Genomic DNA, 27,163 nt, shown 5'->3' with positions numbered 1-27,163 from the left:
CAGTCGAAAAAACGGAAAATAACAGAGGTGATTTGACTTGGTGTGTGTAATGTGTTTGAAAAAATGGCGGATTGCTTCCCGTTGTAACGTCACAGGTGAAAGGTCATTGCTCCGACAGCAAACAATTGAAAGGCGTTTAAATCGCCAAATTCACCCTTTTAGAGTTCCGAAATGGGTTAAAAAAACATATGGTCTTTTTTCTGCAACATCAAGGTATATATTGATGCTTACATAGGCCTGGTGATAATGTTCCCCTTTAAAATTGCAATTCAGTAAAGTAAAAAGGCCGTATTGGCATGTGTTGCAATGTTAATATTTCATCATTGATATGTAAACGATCAGACTTCGTGGTCGGTAGTAGTGGCTTTCAGTAGGCCTTTAAATTTAACAGTAGAAGATGAGAGGCACTACATACAACATCAAATATACATTCATATTAAACATGCTGTGTTTTTAAAGTACATTTAGCACAATCACTAAGTGTTTTTAAATCCCTGCAGCTTCCATGACTGTTACACACTTGTGTTTACTGACCTGATAACTTATGCACAAACAGTTGAACTAAATGGTTTTTCTCCAGTGTGTTCTCATGTGTGTGGTCATGACAAGCTTTGTGGAGAAATGCTTCTTGCAAACAGGGCAGATAAAAGGTTTCTCTCCAGTATGTGTTCTCATGTGTGCGGTCATGTTAGGCTTCGTGGAGAAAGTCTTCTTACAAACAGATCAAGTCAAAGGTTTCTCTCCAGTATGTGTTCTCATGTGTGAGGACATGTTAGACTTTGTGGAGAAACTCTTCTTACAAACAGAACAAGTAAAAGGTTTCTCTCCAGTGTGTGTCCTCATGTGTATGGAGATGTCAGGCTTTCTGGAGAAAGACTTCTTACAAACAGAGCAAGTAAAAGGTTTCTCTCCAGTATGTGTTCTCATGTGTGTGATCATATGTTGCGTTGTGGAGAAACGCTTCTTACAAACAGAGCAAGTCAAAGGTTTCTCTCCAGTATGTGTTTTAATGTGTGAGGACATGTTAGACTTTGTGGAGAAACTCTTCTTACAAACAGAACAAGTAAAAGGTTTCTCTCCAGTGTGTGTTCTCATGTGTATGGAGATGTCAGGCTTTCTGGAGAAACATTTCTTGCAAACAGAGCAAGTAAAAGGTTTTTCTCCAGAATGTGTTCTCATGTGTGTGACCATATTTTGCTTTGTGGAGAAACGCTTCTTACAAACAGAGCAAGTCAAAGGTTTCTCTCCAGTATGTGTTCTCATGTGTGAGGACATGTTAGACTTTCTGGAAAAATTCTTCTTACAAACAGAGCAAGTAAAAGGTTTCTCTCCAGTGTGTGTTCTCATGTGTCTGGTCATGGCAGGCTTAATGGAAAAACTCTTCTTACAGACAGAGCAAATAAAAGGTTTCTCTCCAGTATGTATTCTCATGTGTATTGTAATATAACTCTTGTGTCTAAATGATTTCCCACATTCAGAGCAGTCAAAGTGTTTGTTGTTAGTGTGATGTCTCGTATCACCTTTAGAGTCATTTTTACTCTTCAAAGGTTTTTGGATGTGGTCACTGTGATCAGAAGAGTCTGACATCATGTGGTCCATGTCTGACAGTGGAGCAAAGATGCTGTCTGGTTCTGACTTTATATCTTCACAATGCTCTCCATCAGCTTCTGTGATGTGTTGACTTACAAGCTCCGCCCCTCTGTTCTCCTCACTTTGACAGTGATGAAGCTGTAAGGACTGAGCTTCAGCTTCATCATTATCCTCCACCAACATTTGAAGCTGCTTCGACAGTTCCTCCTCTTCCTCTTTAATGTGGGAGGGGGTCTGTAGCTCCTTCTGTCCCACACTGGAGCTCCACTCCTGCTGCTTGGAGGGGATCTCTTCATGACTCTCTGCTGACACCTGCTGGACGTCTGCAGAACATAAAACACAAATGAGGTGTTACTGTGTTGAAGGTTGCAGTATTCAAACTATTCACATGTGAGCTAGGCCAAACAGACAGTGCTGGGCAAGCGACCTGGAAAATGTAGTAAGCTAAGCTACAAGTTACTCCCAATTAAATGTAGCTAAGCTATCCTCAGAGAATTGTAGCAAGCTACACTACACGCTACACTGCAAAAGCAGCGTAAAAATACCCATCATCTCAAACAGGTAAATTCCCAAACAAAATGAAAATAGCTAAAATCGCACCAATTTATCAGAATGGAGACAAACACCAATTTACAAATTATAGACCTGTTTCTTTACTTCCACAATTTTCTAAAATCATGGAAAAACTGTCAGATTAGGGAGTTCCACAAACAAACATAAAATATTAGATGAGAACCAATATGGATACAGAGCTAATATTTCAACTTCGATGGCTGTAATAGAAAAGACAGAAGAAATGACCAATGCAATTGATAGTAAAAAAAAAAAAATATGTGGCAGCAGTGTTTATTGATCCAACTAAAGCATTTCACACAATTAATCACAATATTTTAATCAAAAAACTATACTGGTATGGCATCAGAGGGTTGGTCTTAAACTGGATTAGAAGTTATTTAACCAACAGGAAACAATACGTGAAGCCGGGCGAACACACTTCTGCAACACTAAATATATCCTGTGGTGTACCTCAAGGATCAAAACTAGGACCAACATGGTTCAAGCTTTATATAAATGACATTTGTAAAGTTATAAAATATTTAAAATTAGTATTATTTGCGGATGATACAACAGTGTTTTGTTCAGGAGAGAACACACAGAAGATAATACAAATAATAACAGATGAAATGAACAAATTAAAAAGATGGTTTGACAAAAACAGACTATCATTGAATTTCAGTAAAACTAAAATAATGCTATTTGGTAAAAGTAGGAAAGAAGTGTCAAACACAAATACAAATAGACGGAATAGAAATTGAAAGAGTAAATGAAAGCAAATTTCTAGGTATAATGATTGATGATAAAATGAACTGAAAATCTCATGTAAAAAATTTACAACATAAAGTAGCAAGAAACACGGCAATAATGAATAAAACTAAACATGTTTTGGCCCAAAAATCACGTCATATTCTCTACTGCTCACTAGTGTTACATATCTGAGTTACTGTGCAGAAAAATGGGGAAATGTTGTATGTGTGATGTATCATGTTGTATGCATGTATGTGAGATGTATCATGTTGTATGTGTGATGTATCATGTTGTATACATGCATGTGTGATGTATCATGTTGTATGCATGCATGTGTGATGTATCATGTTGTATGTGTGATGTATCATGTTGTATGTGTGATGTATCATGTTGTATGTGTGATGTATCATGTTGTATGCATGTATGTGTGATGTATCATGTTGTATGCATGTATGTGTGATGTATCATGTTGTATGTGTGATGTATCATGTTGTATGCATGTATGTGAGATGTATCATGTTGTATGTGTGATGTATCATGTTGTATGCATGTATGTGTGATGTATCATGTTGTATGCATGCATGTGTGATGTATCATGTTGTATGCATGCATGTGTGATGTATCATGTTGTATGCATGCATGTGTGATGTATCATGTTGTATGTGTGATGTATCATGTTGTATACATGCATGTGTGATGTATCATGTTGTATACATGCATGTGTGATGTATCATGTTGTATGTGTGATGTATCATGTTGTATGCATGCATGTGTGATGTATCATGTTGTATGCATGTATGTGTGATGTATCATGTTGTATGCATGCATGTGTGATGTATCATGTTGTATGTGTGATGTATCATGTTGTATGTGTGATGTATCATGTTGTATGTGTGATGTATCATGTTGTATGCATGTATGTGTGATGTATCATGTTGTATGCATGTATGTGTGATGTATCATGTTGTATGTGTGATGTATCATGTTGTATGCATGTATGTGAGATGTATCATGTTGTATGTGTGATGTATCATGTTGTATGCATGTATGTGTGATGTATCATGTTGTATGCATGCATGTGTGATGTATCATGTTGTATGCATGCATGTGTGATGTATCATGTTGTATGCATGCATGTGTGATGTATCATGTTGTATGTGTGATGTATCATGTTGTATACATGCATGTGTGATGTATCATGTTGTATACATGCATGTGTGATGTATCATGTTGTATGTGTGATGTATCATGTTGTATGCATGCATGTGTGATGTATCATGTTGTATGCATGTATGTGTGATGTATCATGTTGTATGCATGCATGTGTGATGTATCATGTTGTATGCATGCATGTGTGATGTATCATGTTGTATGCATGCATGTGTGATGTATCATGTTGTATGCATGCATGTGTGATGTATCATGTTGTATGTGTGATGTATCATGTTGTATACATGCATGTGTGATGTATCATGTTGTATGTGTGATGTATCATGTTGTATGCATGCATGTGTGATGTATCATGTTGTATGCATGTATGTGTGATGTATCATGTTGTATGCATGCATGTGTGATGTATCATGTTGTATGCATGCATGTGTGATGTATCATGTTGTATGCATGCATGTGTGATGTATCATGTTGTATGCATGCATGTGTGATGAATCATGTTGTATGTGTGATGTATCATGTTGTATGTGTGATGTTTCATGTTGTATACATGCATGTGTGATGTATCATGTTGTATGCATGCATGTGTGATGTATCATGTTGTATGCATGTATGTGTGATGTATCATGTTGTATGTGTGATGTATCATGTTGTATGCATGCATGTGTGATGTATCATGTTGTATGTGTGATGTATCATGTTGTATGTGTGATGTATCATGTTGTATACATGCATGTGTGATGTATCATGTTGTATGCATGCATGTGTGATGTATCATGTTGTATGTGTGATGTATCATGTTGTATGTGTGATGTATCATGTTGTATACATGCATGTGTGATGTATCATGTTGTATGCATGCATGTGTGATGTATCATGTTGTATACATGCATGTGTGATGTATCATGTTGTATGTGTGATGTATCATGTTGTATACAGGCATGTGTGATGTATCATGTTGTATACATGCATGTGTGATGTATCATGTTGTATGCTTGCATGTGTGATGTATCATGTTGTATGCATGCATGTGTGATGTATCATGTTGTATGCATGCATGTGTGATGTATCATGTTGTATGTGTGATGTATCATGTTGTATACATGCATGTGTGATGTATCATGTTGTACTTTAAGGTTTTACTACTTACGTATAAAATACTACACGGTCTAGCTCCATCCTATCTTGCCGATTGTATTGTACCATATGTCCCGGCAAGAAATCTGCGTTCAAAGGACTCCGGCTTGTTAGTGATTCCCAAAGCCCAAAAAAAGTCTGCGGGCTATAGAGCGTTTTCCGTTCGGGCTCCAGTACTCTGGAATGCCCTCCCGGTAACAGTTCGAGATGCCACCTCAGTAGAAGCATTTAAGTCTCACCTTAAAACTCATTTGTATTCTCTAGCCTTTAAATAGACTCCCTTTTTAGACCAGTTGATCAGCTGTTTCTTTTCTTTTTCTTCTATGTCCCACTCTCCCTTGTGGAGGGGGTCCGGTCCGATCCGGTGGCCATGTACTGCTCGCCTGTGTATCGGCTGGGGACATCTCTGCGCTGCTGATCCGCCTCCGCTTGGGATGGTTTCCTGCTGGCTCCGCTGTGAACGGGACTCTCGCTGCTGTGTTGGATCCGCTTTGGACTAGACTCTCGCGACTGTGTTGGATCCATTGTGGATTGAACTTTCACAGTATCATGTTAGACCCGCTCGACATCCATTGCTTTCCTCCTCTCCAAGGTTCTCATAGTCATTATTGTCACCGACGTCCCACTGGGTCATTATTGTCACCGACGTCCCACTGGGTGTGAGTTTTCCTTGCCCTTATGTGGGCCTACCGAGGATGTCGTGGTGGTTTGTGCAGCCCTTTGAGACACTAGTGATTTAGGGCTCTATAAGTAAACATTGATTGATGATTGATATACATGCATGTGTGATGTATCATGTTGTATGTGTGATGTATCATGTTGTATACATGCATGTGTGATGTATCATGTTGTATACATGCATGTGTGATGTATCATGTTGTATGCATGCATGTGTGATGTATCATGTTGTATGCATGCATGTGTGATGTATCATGTTGTATGCATGCATGTGTGATGTATCATGTTGTTTGCATGCATGTGTGATGTATCATGTTGTATGCTTGCATGTGTGATGTATCATGTTGTATGCTTGCATTTGTGATGTATCATGTTGTATGCATGCATGTGTGATGTATCATGTTGTATACATGCATGTGTGATGTATCATGTTATATGTGTGATGTATCATGTTGTATACATGCATGTGTGATGTATCATGTTGTATCCATGCATGTGTGATGTATCATGTATGTGTGATGTATCATGCTGTATACATGCATGTGTGATGTATCATGTTGTATGCATGCATGTGTGATGTATCATGTTATATGTGTGATGTATCATGTGTTATCATGCATGTGTGATGTATCATGTTGTATACATGCATATGTGATGTATCATGTTGTATACATGCATGTGTGATGTATCATGTTGTATACATGCATGTGAGATGCATCATGTTGTATGCATGCATGTGTGATGTATCATGTTGTATGCATGCATGTGTGATGTATCATGTTGTATACATGCATGTGTGATGTATCATGTTGTATGTGTGATGTATCATGTTTTATACAGGCATGTGTGATGTATCATGTTGTATGCATGCATGTGTGATGTATCATGTTGTATGCATAGATGTGTGATGTATAATGTTGTATGCATAGATGTGTGATGTATCATGTTGTATGCATGCATGTGTGATGTATCATGTTGTATACATGCATGTGTGATGTATCATGTTGTATGCATGCATGTGTGATGTATCATGTTGTATGCATAGATGTGTGATGTATAATGTTGTATGCATAGATGTGTGATGTATCATGTTGTATGCATGCATGTGTGATGTATCATGTTGTATCCATGCATGTGTGATGTATCATGTATGTGTGATGTATCATGTTGTATACATGCATATGTGATGTATCATGTTGTATCCATGCATGTGTGATGTATCATGTTGTATACATGCATGTGTGATGTATCATGTTGTATCCATGCATGTGTGATGTATCATGTATGTGTGATGTATCATGTTGTATACATGCATATGTGATGTATCATGTTGTATACACGCATGTGTGATGTATCATGTTGTATGCATGCATGTGTGATGTATCATGTTATATGTGTGATGTATCATGTTGTATACATGCATGTGTGATGTATCATGTTGTATACATGCATGTGTGATGTATCATGTATGTGTGATGTATCATGTTGTATACATGCATGTGTGATGTATCATGTTGTATACATGCATGTGATGTATCATGTTGTATGTGTGATGTATCATGTTGTATACATGCATGTGTGATGTATCATGTTGTATGTGTGATGTATCATGTTGTATACATAAATGTGTGATGTATCATGTTGTATCCATGCATGTGTGATGTATCATGTATGTGTGATGTATCAAGTTGTATACATGCATATGTGATGTATCATGTTGTATACATGCATGTGTGATGTATCATGTTGTATACATGCATGTGTGATGTATCATGTTGTATGCATGTATGTGTGATGTATCATGCTGTATGCATGCATGTGAGATGTATCATGTTGTATGTGTGATGTATCATGTTGTATGCATGTATGTGTGATGTATCATGTTGTATGCATGCATGTGTGATGTATAATGTTGTATGCATGCATGTGTGATGTATCATGTTGTATGCATGCATGTGTGATGTATCATGTTGTATGCATGCATGTGTGATGTATCATGTTGTATGTGTGATGTATCATGTTGTATGCATGCATGTGTGATGTATCATGTTGTATGTGTGATGTATCATGTTGTATACATAAATGTGTGATGTATCATGTTGTATCCATGCATGTGTGATGTATCATGTATGTGTGATGTATCAAGTTGTATACATGCATATGTGATGTATCATGTTGTATACATGCATGTGTGATGTATCATGTTGTATACATGCATGTGTGATGTATCATGTTGTATGCATGCATGTGTGATGTATCATGTTGTATGCATGCATGTGAGATGTATCATGTTGTATGTGTGATGTATCATGTTGTATGCATGTATGTGTGATGTATCATGTTGTATGCATGCATGTGTGATGTATAATGTTGTATGCATGCATGTGTGATGTATCATGTTGTATGCATGCATGTGTGATGTATCATGTTGTATGCATGCATGTGTGATGTATCATGTTGTATGCATGCATGTGTGATGTATCATGTTGTATGCATGCATGTGTGATGTATCATGTTATATGTGTGATGTATCATGTTATATGTGTGATGTATCATGTTGTATACATGCATGTGTGATGTATCATGTTGTATCCATGCATGTGTGATGTATCATGTATGTGTGATGTATCATGTTGTATCCATGCATGTGTTATGTATCATGTATGTGTGATGTATCATGTTGTATCCATGCATGTGTGATGTATCATGTATGTGTGATGTATCATGTTGTATACATGCATATGTGATGTATCATGTTGTATACATGCATGTGTGATGTATCATGTTGTATGCATGCATGTGTGATGTATCAAGTTGTATGCATGCATGTGTGATGTATCATGTTATATGTGTGATGTATCATGTTGTATACATGCATGAGTGATGTATCATGTTGTATACATGCATGTGTGATGTATCATGTATGTGTGATGTATGATGTTGTATACATGCATATGTGATGTATCATGTTGTATACATGCATATGTGATGTATCATGTTGTATACATGCATGTGTGATGTATCATGTTGTATACATGCATGTGAGATGTATCATGTTGTATACATGCATGTGTGATGTATCATGTTGTATACATGCATGTGTGATGTATCATGTTGTATACATGCATTTGTGATGTATCATGTTGTATGTGTGATGTATCATGTTGCATACAGGCATGTGTGATGTATCATGTTGTATACATGCATGTGTGATATATCATGTTGTATGCTTGCATGTGTGATGTATCATGTTGTATGCATGCATGTGTGATGTATCATGTTGTATGTGTGATGTATCATGTTGTATACATGCATGTGTGATGTATCATGTTGTATACATGCATGTGTGATGTATCATGTTGTATGCATGCATGTGTGATGTATCATGTTGTATGTGTGATGTATCATGTTGTATACATGCATGTGTGATGTATCATGTTGTATACATGCATGTGTGATGTATCATGTTGTATGCATGCATGTGTGATGTATCATGTCGTATGCATGCATGTGTGATGTATCATGTTGTATGCATGCATGTGTGATGTATCATGTTGTATGCATGCATGTGTGATGTACCATGTTGTATGCATGCATGTGTGATGTATCATGTTGTATGCATGCATGTGTGATGTATCATGTTATATGTGTGATGTATCATGTTGTATACATGCATGTGTGATGTATCATGTTGTATCCATGCATGTGTGATGTATCATGTATGTGTGATGTATCATGCTGTATACATGCATATGTGATGTACCATGTTGTATACATGCATGTGTGATGTATCATGTTGTATGCATGCATGTGTGATGTATCATGTTGTATGCATGCATGTGTGATGTATCATGTTGTATCCATGCATGTGTGATGTATCATGTTGTATACATGCATGTGTGATGTATCAAGTTGTATCCATGCATGTGTGATGTATCATGTATGTGTGATGTATCATGTTGTATACATGCATATGTGATGTATCATGTTGTATACACGCATGTGTGATGTATCATGTTGTATGCATGCATGTGTGATGTATCATGTTGTATGCATGCATGTGTGATGTATCATGTTGTATACATGCATGTGTGATGTATCATGTATGTGTGATGTATCATGTTGTATACATGCATGTGTGATGTATCATGTATGTGTGATGTATCATGTTGTATACATGCATGTGTGATGTATCATGTTGTATACATGCATGTGATGTATCATGTTGTATGTGTGATGTATCACGTTGTATACATGCATGTGTGATGTATCATGTTGAATGTGTGATGTATCATGTTGTATGCATGCATGTGTGATGTATCATGTTGTATGTGTGATGTATCATGTTGTATACATAAATGTGTGATGTATCGTGTTGTATCAATGCATGTGTGATGTATCATGTATGTGTGATGTATCATGTTGTATACATGCATATGTGATGTATCATGTTGTATACATGCATGTGTGATGTATCATGTTGTATGCATGCATGTGTGATGTATCATGTTGTATGCATGCATGTGTGATGTATCATGTTGTATGCATGCATGTGTGATGTATCATGTTGTATGCATGCATGTGTGATGTTTCATGTTGTATGCATGCATGTGTGATGTATCATGTTGTATGCATGCATGTGTGATGTATCATGTTGTATGTGTGATGTGTCATGTTGTATACATGCATGTGTGATGTATCATGTTGTATGCATGCATGTGTGATGTATCATGTTGTATGTGTGATGTATCATGTTGTATACATGCATGTGTGATGTATCATGTTGTATGCATGCATGTGTGATGTATCATTTTGTATGCATGCATGTGTGATGTATCATGTTGTATGTGTGATGTTCCATGTTGTATACATGCATGTGTGATGTATCATGTTGTATACATGCATGTGTGATGTATCATGTTGTATACATGCATGTGTGATGTATCATGTTGTATGTGTGATGTATCATGTTGTATACATGCATGTGTGATGTATCATGTTGTATACATGCATGTGAGATGTATCATGTTGTATGCATGCATGTGTGATGTATCATGATGTATGCATGCATGTGTGATGTATCATCTTGTATACATGCATGTGTGATGTATCATGTTGTATGCTTGCATTTGTGATGTATCATGTTGTATGCATGCATGTGTGATGTATCATGTTGTATGCATGCATGTGTGATGTATCATGTTGTATGCTTGCATTTGTGATGTATCATGTTGTACGCATGCATGTGTGATGTATCATGTTGTATGCATGCATGTGTGATGTATCATGTTGTATGCATGCATTTGTGATGTATCATGTTGTATGCATACATGTGTGATGTATCATGTTGTATGCTTGCATGTGTGATGTATCATGTTGTATGCTTGCTTGTGTGATGTATCATGTTGTATGCATGCATGTGTGATGTATCATGTTGTATACATGCATGTGTGATGTATCATGTTGTATGTGTGATGTATCATGTTGTATACATGCATGTGTGATGTATCATGTTGTATGCATGCATGTGTGATGTATCATTTTGTATGCATGCATGTGTGATGTATCATGTTGTATGTGTGATGTTCCATGTTGTATACATGCATGTGTGATGTATCATGTTGTATACATGCATGTGTGATGTATCATGTTGTATGTGTGATGTATCATGTTGTATACATGCATGTGTGATGTATCATGTTGTATGCATGCATGTGAGATGTATCATGTTGTATGCATGCATGTGTGATGTATCATGATGTATGCATGCATGTGTGATGTATCATGTTGTATACATGCATGTGTGATGTATCATGTTGTATGCTTGCATTTGTGATGTATCATGTTGTATGCATGCATGTGTGATGTATCATGTTGTATGCATGCATGTGTGATGTATCATGTTGTATGCTTGCATTTGTGATGTATCATGTTGTATGCATGCATGTGTGATGTATCATGTTGTATGCTTGCATGTGTGATGTATCATGTTGTATGGTTGCATGTGCGATGTATCATGTTGTATGCATGCATGTGTGATGTATCATGTTGTATGCATGCATGTGTGATGTATCATGTTGTATGCATACATGTGTGATGTATCATGTTGTATGCTTGCATGTGTGATGTATCATGTTGTATGCTTGCTTGTGTGATGTATCATGTTGTATGCATGCATGTGTGATGTATCATGTTGTATGCATGAATGTGTGATGTATCATGTTGTATGTGTGATGTATCATATTGTATACATGCATGTGTGATGTATCATGTTGTATACATGCATGTGTGATGTATCATGTTGTATGTGTGATGTATCATGTTGTATACATGCATGTGTGATGTATCATGTTGTATGCATGCATGTGTGATGTATCATGTTGTATGCTTGCATGTGTGATGTATCATGTTGTATGCTTGCTTGTGTGATGTATCATGTTGTATGCATGCATGTGTGATGTATCATGTTGTATGCATGAATGTGTGATGTATCATGTTGTATGTGTGATGTATCATATTGTATACATGCATGTGTGATGTATCATGTTGTATACATGCATGTGTGATGTATCATGTTGTATGTGTGATGTATCATGTTGTATACATGCATGTGTGATGTATCATGTTGTATGCATGCATGTGTGATGTAGGGCTGGGCGATATATGGAATATACTCCATATATTGTGGGTTTGTCTCTGTGCGATATAGAAAATGACTATATTGTCAGTATTGGAGTATAGATTCTCACGCAGTTGCTTTTAGCCGCGGGCATTACACTACATCCTCTTCTCACTCCTTGTCTGTCCTTCTCACAGAGACATAAAACAAGCGCACCTTCTCACATACGTCACATACTGTCGCGTGTGCAACGTCATACGCCCTCGCAGAGCAGACAGGTAGCGGCATTATAACGTTAGCTGTGGTGCTAACGGGGTGGTGCTAGTGGTAATACGAGAGAAAGAAGGTGCTAGTCTGGTAACAAATGAAGGAATAATTAATTCCCAAGAAAAGCAGCACAGAGTCCATTGTCTGGCGGTGGTTTGGCTTCAAAAGGGAAGATGTTGAAAAGACAACCGTAATATGTCAAGTATGCGGCAAAAGCGTTGCTACAAAAAGTTGCAGCACTGCTAATGTGTAGCATCATTTGAAAAGTCACCCGCTAGAGAATGAGGAGTGCTTGAAACTCTGCATGTCAACATCTCAGTTTGGTGCCACACCCACAAAATGCCCAAGCAACCATTTCCACATGAACCCCATATGAAAAAACTGGTCAACAACAGAAGGAGATAACGTCCGCAGGAACCTACCACATAGCGAAGGACATACACTATTTGATTTCCTATTATGCAGCACATTTTTATTTGACACTTATTGATATATCTTGTGTGACATCATGCAGAAAAGTGCACTTTATTTGTTTTAAACTATTGTAGTGGCCTTCTGTACAAAAAGTGCACTTTAATATAGTGTTGTTTTGCTATGTCATCTTAGTGACATCATGCACAAAAGTGCACTCATAGCTTGTTTTAAAATGTCTCTGACAATCTTGCACTTTTTGCTTTGGAAATGACATGAATGTTTGTGCCACTGCTTAATAACTGTTTAATAAATACACTTTTGCTAATTTGACTTAGTTGTGGTTTCCCTCTCTGCATGAAAGTTTAAAAGTAGCATATATGAATGCAGTATGAAGAAGAATGTTTGAATGTAGACACATAGAATCATCATACTGCTGTGATTATATGCATCAAGTGTTCATTCAAGGCTAAGGCAAAATATCCACATATATATGCTGTATCGTGATGTGGACTAAAAATATTGAGATATTATTAAAAGGCCATATCGCCCAGCCCTAGTTAGAATGGGATTTTTTTTTTTTTATATATCCACCATCATGTCTTTTATAATGATTGTGAACGATAGAAAAATTCCTCAAAAAAGTGCAGTTCTCCTCTAAATTCCAATGATTAGATTTAAGACTTGAAGTGTATGAGCATGAAGTGATGAAGCCTACTTGGATGAGAGGACAAAGGTCTTGTAAGACAAAGTGAAGAGTCCAGTTGTGATGGATTGAATGCCCTGAGAATAAAATGTTGTGCTTACTTGGACTGTGATGAAGCTGTGAGGACTCAGGTGGTTTGTCTTCATGCTCTTCAGTCTTCACAGAGACAACAGTCAGTGGAAACTTGCTGACATCAGCCTCCTCCTGCCCTACAGGACACTCTCCTTCCTGACTGATCCACACTTCCTCCTCTTCCTCTTTAATGTGGGGGGGCTGTGGTATCTCCTCTTCCTCTTTAATGTGGGGGGGCTGTGGATTCTCCTCTTCCTCTTTAATGTGAGGGGGCTGCTGAACGTCTGTTGGGTAAATAAGTAAATAAGATAAAGAGAGAATAGAAATAGTTTTGAACTGACACTGTTAACATAATGACATTACTTGTGTTCTTTTGTGTGTTGTGTTAAAAGTGTGTAGCAAAAACAACCAATAAAAACACAGGAAATACCCAATTGTTTCCTAAAATAATTCAAAAGTGGTACAGTGAGTACACAAACAGACTTGGAAATTTGATGCGGGGCAATTTGAAAAGTTTTTATAAATACGAGGCAGCATTGATTGAAGCATTCTTAACTTCACTGATGTAAAGTGGGTAAATATTGTTTTGTGTATACGGTCTATGACACCTAAACTTTATCTGTAAACTTAACCATATTATTTTAATGCCATAGTTATTACTATAACTAAAATATCCTGGAAATTCAAAAAATCTAATTCCGAAATCACTGCAAAAACATTCATGGTATGTTTTTGTGATCATGCAAAATAAATTTTGGTGGTCAGTTTGTTGGCTGGGCCAAAAGGAACTTTCACCAAAAACATGGAGATACTCCATAAAACATTATGGAGTATCTCCATCAACAATTCCTCTTTAGGAATTGGAGACCATCTACGACACGCTGAAGGAAAGTCAGTCACCTTTATGTTCTTTTAATAATTCAAGTTTTGACTACTTTAGTTATTGAAAATAATTGTTTACGTTCACTTATTGATACTTGTAAGTCAGATTTAGGAAGTGAAATTATAACTTTGATTAGATTTGTTTACAGTACAAAATGTATTTAGTGACTGTGTGAGTTTTATGTAAACATGTTGATACAGGTTTACTTCTTGGGGACTGGAACACAGATATGTCCTGAAAGGATGCACCCATTTTTAAAACCTTCACTAAGCTGTGCCACCAACATTGTCTCACTTAGCTCATTAAGCACACTACCAGGGTGAGTGAGTCCTTTTAAACCTTCATAGACCTCCTTGTTACTTCTGACCAGTCTCAAATCACCACGAGTGGAACTACTGTATGTGGCGGCTTAAGTGATCATTCCATCATTTTCTGTACCCATGAACAACAGAACCGAGGCTAACGGCCACAAAACAAGAGAAGCTAGAATCCTCAAGATCTAGACTAGCAAGGCTTTCAATGACAAACTGCCGAAATAAGACTTGCCTCGGTACTTGCAAGTACACAGGTCTTTGGGTCAATTCCTATCCTCAGAAAAGTAGACAACTTCACACTCAAAGTGGGTGACAATATTATAACAAACAAAAATGAGATTACCTATCTTGGTTGCATCGTAGAGACTAATCTCTCCAGTGAAAAAATGACTACTAAGGTGGTCAAAGAATCAACCAATGAATTCTGTTCTTACTAGTGTTGTCCCGATACCAATATTATAGTACCGGGACCTATACCAAAATGTATTTCGATACTTTTCAATACTTCTCTGAATAAACGGGACCACAAAAAAGTACATTATTGGCTTTATTTTAACAAAAAATCTTAGGTTACATTAAACATGATTCTTATTGAAAGTTTTTCCTAAATAAAATAGTGAACATACTAGACAACTTGTCTTTTAGTAGTAAGTAAACAAACAAAAGCTCCTAATTTAGTCTGCTGAAATGTGCAGTAACATATTGTGTCATTAATATTCTATGACTTTGTCAAAAATTATTAAGGAAAAGTGGTAGAAAATTGATTATTCATCTCCTTGTTCATTTAATATTAATATCTACTTTTTTTTGTTTGTTTTAACATGTGCTATTTACGCTTCCGTTAAAATGTAATAATCACTTTTTTTTCTGTTGTTTGGATACTTTACATTAGTTTTGGACGATACCACAAATTTGGGTATCAATCCGATATCAAGTAATTACAAGATCATACATTGGTCATATTCAAAGTCCTCATGTCTCCGGGGACATATTTCCTGAGTTTATAATCATCATATAAATTAAAAAAAAGAAAAAAAGAAAGATGTGATGCCAAAAAATATTGATGTAATCATAGCAGTTGTACACTTTAGAGGCGGTATAGTACCGAATATGAATAATGCAGCTGAGATAGGCTCCTCAAGCACCCACTGAGAAAGGGAAAAGCGGTAGAAAATGGATGGATGGATAGTATCGCAGAACTATACTAATACCGGTATACCGTACAACCTTACATGGAAAGATCACCCCGCCGGTGGGTACAAATACACTTAAGACCAACACAAGCCCATTTTAACCCCACTTTGACTACAAAGTTCATGTTTGGTACCGTGAGGCCTTAAAAGCCCTGAAAAACAAACTCCAGACAGCCCAAAACCAAATGATTGGGCTTCTACTCAACCGTCCATATAAGACTCACCTTGCAGCCAACCATTTCCTTAACGTGGGGAGGCTCTTGGTATCTGACAGAGTACATCTTCTTGCAGTTGGTCTGGTGTAGAAGATACACCCTACCACTAAAATACCCATTTACCTGTCTAGATACTTCAAAATATATTCACCATTATAAAACCAGGTAGTTGTACAAATCACATTCAACCCAGATTTCACTCCAAAAAAGGTTCTAATTTGTTTGCCTGCAATACCACCAACATGTGGAACTCCCTATCAAAAAGAAAACACATTACATGTTGTGGCTACTCGTACCTGGGAATAAACAAAGCCTTTTACCTATTTGAAATTATATTTCCATTTACTTTCTTACAGTATTTGTGTCTACTTTCTACATAGTACTGTGTTGTGTAAATTAAAAAAAATACTTCAACAAAATCAAGCCCAGGCTTTCTTGCAGCAGTGAATGTGTACCGTGATGAAAGTGTACCCTTTCCTATGCAAACTTTTCATAACTCCTTCAATCAATCAATCACACATTGTTCCAAACAGAGAGGAACATCAACCTCAAACTGTCTCCTTTTCATGAAGAATCTAAATCAAAGCATTGCATCATCCCCACAAGACAAAGCATCTTCTGTTGAAAAAGAGTGTTAATTATCAAATATAAAGTTAGTAAAGATGTGAGCGTAAGAAGTCAACAAACCTGTTCTGTGTAACACAACTTGAATTTTCTTGAAAACAGCGTCCAGTAGTTGATATTCTCGCTCATTCTCCTCTTTTTTTGGTCAAAATTCCTCTTCATACTTAGCTATGGTTGTTTCACACATTTTCACACAATCACAACACTTTACTCTCACATTAGATCTCTACTTAGCGATGTGTTGATAACATCCGTGTCATGCCTGTAAATCAGGTTTATGTTTGGTCATGTTTTGTTTTGTTTTTGGACTCTTGCTTCACATTTTGCACTTCCTGGTTTTGTTTGTTTCCATGCCAACCCATTAGTTTCCACCTGGTCCCCTTAGTCACGCCCCGATTCTCAGCCTCTCACACCTGGTTCTAATTACCACAGCAGTATTTAAGTCATTTATTTTCCTTTCCTCGGCCTGGCTTCTTTACCTACTGGACTGTGTTGAATACTCATGACCACGCACCTACCTTTCCTTGCCGGACCCTCATGCTTTGCCACGCTGTTTGTTTGACCACGCCACGTAAGACTTCTTTGTTTATATGCCTCAGTGCTAGTTTTTGGTTTGCCATGTGCCTTTTATAGTATCTTCTGTTTGTTTTGCCATTGTGCTGTTTTTGTTCTAAGTTTTACCATGGATTATTATCCGCCATCGAGCGTGCTTTTTGTTTTGCCTTTTCTGTATTATAGTGTATAAATAAAAACCATGTACTTACATTCAATTCTCGCCCGTTCGAATCATCCTTTGCGTAGAAGAAGCGAAATAAATCCATGTCACAGTCCTGACAGTCCGTGTCTTTTTGTTAGCAGCTAACAAGCTAAGCTAACTAGCGAGCTAAGCTAACTTACAAGCAAAGTAAGCACGAGAAGCGGCACAGTGCTTCTAGCGCATCGAGACGACTTTATCCTTAATGAAAGAATCAAATATGTATTTTATACGACGTAGATATTTCAAACTGGATAACAAATAATAAGACTGACTTACTAGCGTCTTGCTCACGTCTTTCTCCGTCGATGTGCTTTCACGACAGTTAGCACACTTGACGTTACAAGGCAGTACTGCTCTGTTCTGCTGCCTTCCGTTTACCCCGGAAGCTGTGAATGACGTCACAGCCGAGTGGACGAAGAGGTAGCTCTATATAAGATATTGCGTGCTGCCACTGTTACCATGCTTTTCTTTTACGTAATATTTATTTGAACAACTATGTGATATAAAAGAATGTCTTGTTTTTCAAAAATAAATTCAAAGTATATCAAACAAACCTTTAATGTTGGGGTTCAGTGGCGCCCTCCTGCGACATTCATTGTAATGACAAGAGAGAATGCTGTGCTCTTATTTTCACGGAAACCTGGCTTTCGGACAGCATCCCAGACTCTGCTATCCAGCTAGCAACGCACTCAGTCTACCGTGGAGACCGGACAAAGGCTTCAAGAAAGGCAAGAGGCGGCGTCTGTGTTTACGTGAGTAACAGCTGGTGCTCGGACGTACAGGTGGTTGAAAGACACTGCTCGGACAAGCATTTAAGTCTCACCTTAAAACTCATTTGTATACTCTAGCCTTTAAATAGACTCCCTTTTTCGACCAGTTGATCTGCCGTTTCTTTTCTTTTTCTCCTATGTCCCACTCTCCCTTGTGGAGGGGGTCCGGTCCGATCCGGTGGCCATATACTGCTCGCCTGTGTATCAGCTGGGGACATCTCTGCACTGCTGATCCGCCTCCGCTTGGGATGTTTTCCTGCTGGCTCCGCTGTGAACGGGACTCTCGCTGCTGTGTTGGATCCGCTTTGGACTGGACTCTTGCGACTGTGTTGGATCCATTATGGATTGAACTTTCACAGTATCATGTTAGACCCGCTCGACATCCATTGCTTTCCTCCTCTCCAAGGTTCTCATAGTCATCATTGTCACCGACGTCCCACTGGGTGTGAGTTTTCCTTGCCCTTATGTGGGCCTACCGAGGATGTCGTAGTGGTTTGTGCAGCCCTTTGAGACACTAGTGATTTAGGGCTATATAAGTAAACATTGATTGATTGATTGATTGATGGTGAAATGCAGACCTTTTTACCTGCCAAGGGAGTTTAGTGCAGTGTTTATACTGTCTGTTTACATCCCGCCACGGGCGGACTCCACTACAGCGCTAAAGCTGCTGCATGACGTCATCAGTAAACAAGAGACCGCACACCCTGATGCTGCGTTCACGGTAGCTGGGGATTTTAACCACCGCAACCTAAAGAGTGTCCTCCCAAAATACCATCAATATGTGAACTTTACTACGAGGGAGATAAACACCCTGGACCAGGTGTACTGCAACGTGAGGGGAGCCTACAAGGCTGTACCCAGACCACACTTTGGACTATCTGATCATATCTCAGCTTTTCTACATCCAGCGTCCCAAGCAAGCCCCCCCAGTGAGTAAAACTGTTCAAGTTTGGAATGAAGACACTGAACTAGTGCTTCAGGACTGCTTTGGGAGTACAGACTGGGACATGTTTAAAACTGCTGCTCAGAGGGATGACGGTACTGTGGACATAGAGGAATATGCTTCCAGTGTAACTGGCTACATCAGCACATGTGTGCAAAACATTGTTCCCACAAAACAATACAAGATATACCCAAACCAAAAACCCTGGATTAATGTTCGGTCCAAGCTACATGCCCGCTCCACTGCATTTCTCTCAGGCAACGCTGAGGACTACAAGAAGGCCAGATATGACCTGTGTAAATCCATCAGCAAGGCCAAGGGACAATGCAGACAAAAGCTGGAGGGATTCTACTTCAACACAGATTCCCGCCGCATGTGGCAAGGCCTGCAACACATCACAGACTACAAGCAGGGGAGCAGGGGGGTCACAAACAGCCAACGCTCACTGCCAGATGAGCTGAATGAGTTCTATGCACGCTTCGAGGTCCTCAACACCAACTAACAGAGAGGGGTTCTGACCACGGAGCCCACGCAGGACCCACCGCTCACTATGACAACAGCAGAGGTACGTACAGTTCTGAAGAAAACAAACCCACGGAAGGCAGTCGGCCCAGACAACATCCCTGGCCAGGCCCTCAGGGTGTGTTCATCAGAGCTGGCTGACGTACTTGCTGACATATACAACTTGTCACTAACACAAGCTGTTGTGCCCACCTGCTTCAAGACCACCACCATCGTGCCCCTGCCAAAGAAAAACACTGTGACCTGTCTGTTGCACTCACCCCAATAGTGATGAAGTGCTTCCAGAGGATAGTCATGTCACACATCAAGAAGACCATCCCAGACACACTGGACCCTCTACAGCAGGGGTCACCAACCTTTTTGAAACCAAGAGCTACTTCTTGGGTACTGATTAATGCGAAGGGCTACCAGTTTGATACACACTTAAATAAATTGCCAGAAATAGCCAATTTGCTCAAATTACCTTTAATAAATAAATCTATATATATATGTGGCAGAGGGGTTAGTGCATCTGCCTCACGATACAAAATTCCTGCAGTCCTGGGTTCAAATCCAGGCTCGGGATCTTTCTGTGTGGAGTTTGCATGTTCTCCCCGTACTCCGGCTTCCTCCCACTTCCAAAGACATGCACCTGGGGATAGGTTGATTGGCAACACTAAATGGTCCCTAGTGTGTGAATGTGAGTGTGAATGTTGTCTGTCTATCTGTGTTGGCCCTGCGATGAGGTGGCGACTTGTCCAGGGTGTACCCCGCCTTCCGCCCGATTGTAGCTGAGATAGGCGCCAGCGCCCCCCGCGACCCCGAAAGGGAATAAGCGGTAGAAAACGGATGGATGGATATAAAAAATGGGTATTTCTATCTGTCATTTTGTCGTAATTTTTTTTCTTTTTAAGGAAGTTTTTTTTGTAGAGAATAAATGATTAAAAAACACTTAATTGAACAGTTTAAAAGAGGAGAAAACACGAAAAAATTTAATTTATATTTTGAAAAATAGTTTATCTTTAAAATTCAAATTTCAACTGAAAAAAATGAAGAAAAAAACTAGCTAATTTGAATATTTTTGAAAAAAATAAAAAAACAATTTATGGAACATCATTAGTAATTTTTCCTGATTAATATTAATTTTAGAATTTTGATGACATGTTTTGAATAGGTTAAAATCCAATCTGCACTTTGTGATATTTTTAACAAAGACAAATAATTATTTCTTCTAGATTTTCCATAAGAAAAATTTTAAAAGAAATTCAAAATACTTTGATATAAGATATAATTTGATTCTACAGATTTTCTAGATTTGCCAGAATAATTTCTTTGAATTTTAATCATAAGTTTGAAGAAATATTTCACAAATATACTTTGTCGAAAAAACAGAAGCTAAAATGAAGAATTATATTAAAATGTATTTATTATTCTTTACAATAAAAAAAAAATACTTGAACATTGATTTAAATTTTCAGGAAAGAAGAGGAAGGAATTGAAAAGGTAAAAAGGTGAATGTGTTTAAAAATCCTCAAATCATTTTTAAGGGTGTATATTTTCTCTAAAATTGTCTTTCTGAAAGTTATAAGAAGCAAAGTAAAAAAATAAATAAATGAATGTATTTAAACAAGTGAAGACCAAGTCTTAAAATATTTTCTTGGATTTTCAAATTCTATTTGAGTTTTGTCTCTCTTAGAAATAAAAAGGTCGAGCAAAGCGAGACCAGCTTGCTAGTAAATAAATACAATTTAAAAAATAGAGGCAGCTCACTGGTAAGTGCTGCTATTTGAGCTATTTTTAGAACAAGCCAGCGGGCGACGCATCTGGTCCTAACAGGCTACCTGGTGCCCGTGGGCACCGCGTTGGTGACCCCTGCTCTACAGTTTGTCTACCGGCAGAATCGGTCCAGTGAGGTTGCAGTCAACACCGTCATCCACACCACCCTCACCCACGTAGAGGGCAAGGACACCTATGCCAGGCTATTATTCATCGACTACAGCTCTGCTTTTAACACGGTCATCCCACAAAAACTCACTGCTAAACTCCTCACTGTTGGTCTGACACCAACTCTCTGTGACTGGGTCCTGAACTTTCTCACAAACCGGCCCCAGTCAGTCAGTATCGGCAACCAGACATCAGACACAAAGGTTCTAAGCATTGGGACCCCCCAAGGCTGCGTGCTGAGCCCCCTATTGTACACCCTCTTCACACACGACTGTGTGGGCTCCCAGAACAACACCACTATCATCAAGTTAGCAGATGATACTACGGTCGTCGGACTGATCACCGGGGGATCTGAGGCAGCGTACAGAAGGGAGGTAGCGGAACTGGTGGCCTGGTGTCAGGATAATAATCTCTCCTTGAACACAAACAAGACCAATGCGATGATTATTGACCCACGGAGAAGGAGTGCACAGTACATTCCTCTGTACATAGGGGGGACAAAGGTGGACAGGGTGAAAACCTGTAAATTCCTCGGGACCCACATCAGCGAGGACCTCACCTGGGGACACAACACCCAACAAACCATAAAGAAAGCCCAGCAGCGACTGTACTTCCTAACAAGGCTGAGAAAATTTGGCATGCCACCCAAAATTCTCAGCGACTTCTATAGAAGTACGGTTGAGAGTGTCCTAACCAGCTCAATCACGGTCTGGTATGGAAACTGCACTGCTAAGGACAGGAAGGCACTCCAGCGAGTGATTAAAACTGCTCAGTACATATCAGGAGCAGCCTTCCCCTCACTACAGGACATGTACTCTACCAGGGCCACCAGGAGAGCACACATCATCATCAAGGACAGTACACAGTCTCTTCAGCCTCCTACCATCAGGCAGACCATATAGGAGCCTGACATCCAGAACTACCAGACTGACTAACAGTTTCTACCCACAGGCCATCAGGCTTGTGAATGCTAACTCATGAATGCTAGCTTCCCCCAACCCTCCGTCTTTACTTTTGTCTTTTTGAAGAAAAGACAGCTACTTTGACCACAACTGTGAACCATCACTGTAGACACTTTTCACCTTTGATCAATAAAGACACGTTAACTGCTGCTGTGACCCAAGGTCACCTCCATATTAACTGTTGACTGTCAATCAGAATGTGCCATAATTTTATGTTACTTACTGTGCCTTGTATATACATTTTTATTTTTATTTTTAGCTAAGTACCGTGTGACTTGTGGACTAGCAAAGTAAGATTTTCATTGTACGGCAAACTGTGTGTTTAACTGTGCATATGACAATAAACTATCTTGAATCTTCAATCAAAAAGGGATTTGATGTAATATTTTGATATTTACACATCGCATATTTACACACACGCATTTTACTAGAATGTCCTTATGACCATTACATATATCAATATCAAGTACCTACTGTACTGTTTACTTGTTGAAATACCATTTTTAGAGCAAATATCTACCCAAATGGCCACTTTGTTGCTGCCAAAAATGTATTTTAAGTAATAGTTTGATATTGACACATCTCATCTCTGCATATTTTACTAGAATACTCTTGTGAGCATTATATATATATATATATATATATATATATATATATATATATATATATATATATATAAATCAAGTACCTACTGTACTGTATACTTGTGGAAATACCCTTTACAAAGCTAAATTATACCGAAACAACCACTCTGCTGCTGCCAAAATTTGATTTCAAGTAATATTTTGATACTGACAAATCTCATCTCTGCATAGTTTACTAGAATACCCTTATGATAAAATAAATGGGTTGTACTTGTATAGCGATTTTCTACCTTCAAGGTACTCAAAGCGCTTTGACACTATTTCCACATTTACCCATTCACACACACATTCACACACTGATGGAGGGAGCTGCCATGCAAGGCGCTAACCAGCACCCATAAGGAGCAAGGGTGAAGTGTATTGCTCAGGACACAACGGACGTGACGAAGATGGTAGTAGGTGGGGATTGAACCAGGGACCCTCGGGTTGCGCACGGCCACTCTCCCACTACGCCACGCAGTCCCTATGAGCATTATGAGCATTACATCTATCAAAATCAAGTACCTACTGTACTGTTTACTTGTTGAAATACCCTTTTTAGAGCTAAAAAGTACCCAATTTGCCACTTTACTGCGACCAATAATTGATTCCATATGATATTAACAATAATAACAAAATTGTCAGAATAATTGTATATGAGTTCAGCGCCCCCCACAATCCCAAAAGGGAATAAGCGGTAGGAAATGGATGGATGGAAGTTATAAAAAAACTTTTCTGTTCCATTGAGTTCAGGTCCCCTGCGAGAAGACCAAAGCTGTCTTTCATCTTATCAAACAAAAGGCTTGTAAAACTCCACTGTCTGCAATGGGATGCAACATGGAGGTTTCGGTTTCTTTGATCTATTGACAGCCACAGGAAGACCTTTTCCTGACCTGAGATCTACAAAGCAGAGGGAGCAGACCTTTTCTTTAAACTGTTTACGACCGAGTGCAAAAGCTGTTTACGACCCCCCTCCCTTTAAAAACAGCTGCAGCTATGTAATTAGAAAAGGCCCAAATAAAAGAGGAAGCGTGGAACTCCCTCGTCAGAGCGTGGTGGGAAACTGTACGAAGTTGCAGCCCAGACGTTTCTCCTCATGAGCTAAATTGAATCCTGTCTCTGTTTGATTTCTTTGCTTCTTGTCTTGTCTAATAGATGTCATCGGTGTTTGAACCTGACAAAAATGTCAAAGCATTTCTCTAAAACACAATATTATACATTCTGAAAATGTAAACGATAGCAAGAATATACCTACACATTTCAGAAAATTTCACTCGCAAACACTTTGTTTGGAAGATGTGTACTGCCATTTTTTTTGCCCTTTGAGACGCTTGTGATTTAGGGCTGTATAAATAACATTGACTGATTGATACTGAACAAAAAGGCTAAATAGCTAAATAAAACTGTCACTGAACATCTTAGTGTGATGTCATTCTGTGACAGACGAATGGAACACAGTTTCCACATGGTGAGGACATTGATGGTCTGACTCACTGTCCTACGGATTACCTCAACTTCTGCCTAGACGTGGCCTGCCCTGCCAAGACTGTTCGGTGCTACCCTAATGACAAACCCTGGGTAACACAGGAGGTTCAAGCTGTGCTCAACAAGAAGAAAGCTCCCTTCTGGAGTGGAGACAGGGAGGCAATGAGAGCAGCACAGCGGGAGGTGAGAGGACGCGTGAGGAAGACTAAGGACAGCTACAGGAAGAAGCTGGAGCAGAACAACATGATGGAAGTCTGGGAAGGTGTGAAAACCATCACAGGCCACAAGACAAAGACCAGAGCAGTAGGGGGGACAATAGAGAGGGCCAAATGAGATGAAGAACTTCTTCAACCGGTTTAACCAGTACTGTTCTCCCCACCCCCCAATCCTCATTGCATCCACCCCCTTTTCTTCTCCCCCTCCCCAGCCATGGTTGCAACCCCCTCCTCCTCCTCCTCCACCTCTACGTAAACATTAGTCATCTCTGTGGACCAGGTCAGAGGTCAACTGAGGAAGCTGCATCATAGTTTCTGGTGCGCACAAGATACATATCTCAAAAAAAATTGTACCCATGTCCCTTTAGGGGCTCTGTAATTTTTTAAATGATCAGCATGTCATCTTTTATGTGAAATTGTTATTCAAATAAAGATTGCAAAAAAGAAAACTATAGTAGTGACAACATGCAGGAACATAACTGACGTAAAACAAATAAAATGGAAGTGACCTTGTCTCTGCACACGCGTGCATTGATCATGTCTTCTTGAACCGATCGAGCAGGGATTCTAAAACTGTGGTACGTGTACCACTAGTGGTACGCGGGTATCACCTAATGGTACGCCAAATATTATTTCATTTTTTATGTACATTGTTTTATTTTCCAACATGCAAAAACTGTGTTACTGTTCAAACTGTGTGTAATGTTACAGTAACTAAAATATTAAATATACTTGTTAAATAATGTGTCTTCCTTGTTATTAATGAATAATTAAGGCCTACTATGCTACTGTACTTTATTGCTGTTCATGATGGTGGTACTTGGAAATCCAAGTATTTTCTGAGTTAGTACTTGGTGAAAAAAGTTTGACAACTACTGATGTAGTGAAGTTGTAAACTAAATTGGCAGCCACCATTTTGTTATACCCAAACAGCGTCTGCTCATACATCGCGCTTCCAACGAGATCCCGTTCTTTCCCCCGAGTTAGAAAGTTCCAGAACTGTTCACGTTATACCATCTCATTGTGCAACATGTGAATGTTTAAAGTGGAACTAAATGTGATCTCTGAAAGGGGTACACATTATTACCAAAGCAGGGCCCCCATCCACATATACAATACTACTACATATCGTATGAAAGACAACATTATTTTTGTTTTTTTAATTATAAGTGTGCCAAATCACCTATATTTGAACATTATCTAGTGGAAATGACTGCTGTCTGATAATCACATTAATAACACAATAACAATCATGTGTTTGAGTACACCTATTGATAAATTATTAATCTAACACGTCATGTTCATGATGAAATATAAAGTTAGTAAAGATGTGAGAGTAAGAAGTAAACAAACCTGTTCTGTGTAACACAACTTGAGGTTTTTGATGTGGTCGCTCCTTCTCCTCTTTAGTTGGACAAAGTTCCTCCTCGTACTCTGCTATGGTTCTTTCACACATTTCCACACAATCACAACACTTTACACTCACACTTGATCTTAACTAAGCGATGTGTTGATCAAATCCGCGTCTCTTTGTTAGCGGCTAACAAGCTAAGCTAACTAGCAGGCTAAGCTAACTAGCGCGCTCAAACAAGGAGCAATCTAAGCGGGCCTAATAATGTCCAAAGTTGAGTGAGACGAGTGGAGTTGATGCTGACACGGAGGATGAATAAAGTGTAGTTAGTAGATGTGCCGAGGCTTAGAAGCGTGTGTGGAGTAAAGGAGGACTTTGCTGCGAAGAACATATCCTCCACGCATGCGTCACTTAGGGGCGGGGCCAAC

General features: G+C 38.8%; 2 protein-coding genes across 2 annotated transcripts in view; one reads left to right on the top strand and one right to left on the bottom strand.

The window, feature by feature from the left end:
• The window catches only part of LOC133546211 (zinc finger protein 135-like), a 90,823-nt gene that overhangs the window by 16,156 nt on the left and 47,504 nt on the right, over positions 1–27,163 (top strand). The gene's annotated exons all lie outside the window — the stretch shown is intronic.
• Positions 345–27,163, bottom strand: LOC133546190 (gastrula zinc finger protein XlCGF57.1-like). The gene is made up of 3 exons (XM_061892082.1): positions 26,738–27,163; positions 13,985–14,239; positions 345–1,913 (listed from the first exon to the last, which is right to left on the bottom strand). Exons 1-3 carry the CDS (start codon positions 26,838–26,840, stop codon positions 724–726), a joined length of 1,548 nt encoding a protein of 515 aa, XP_061748066.1. The 5' UTR covers positions 26,841–27,163; the 3' UTR covers positions 345–723.

Source organism: Nerophis ophidion, linkage group LG29 (assembly GCF_033978795.1).
Source record: "Nerophis ophidion isolate RoL-2023_Sa linkage group LG29, RoL_Noph_v1.0, whole genome shotgun sequence".
Taxonomy (NCBI): domain Eukaryota; kingdom Metazoa; phylum Chordata; class Actinopteri; order Syngnathiformes; family Syngnathidae; genus Nerophis; species Nerophis ophidion.
Note: the sequence above shows the minus strand (reverse complement) of the source record. Positions and strands in the feature narration are given on the sequence as shown.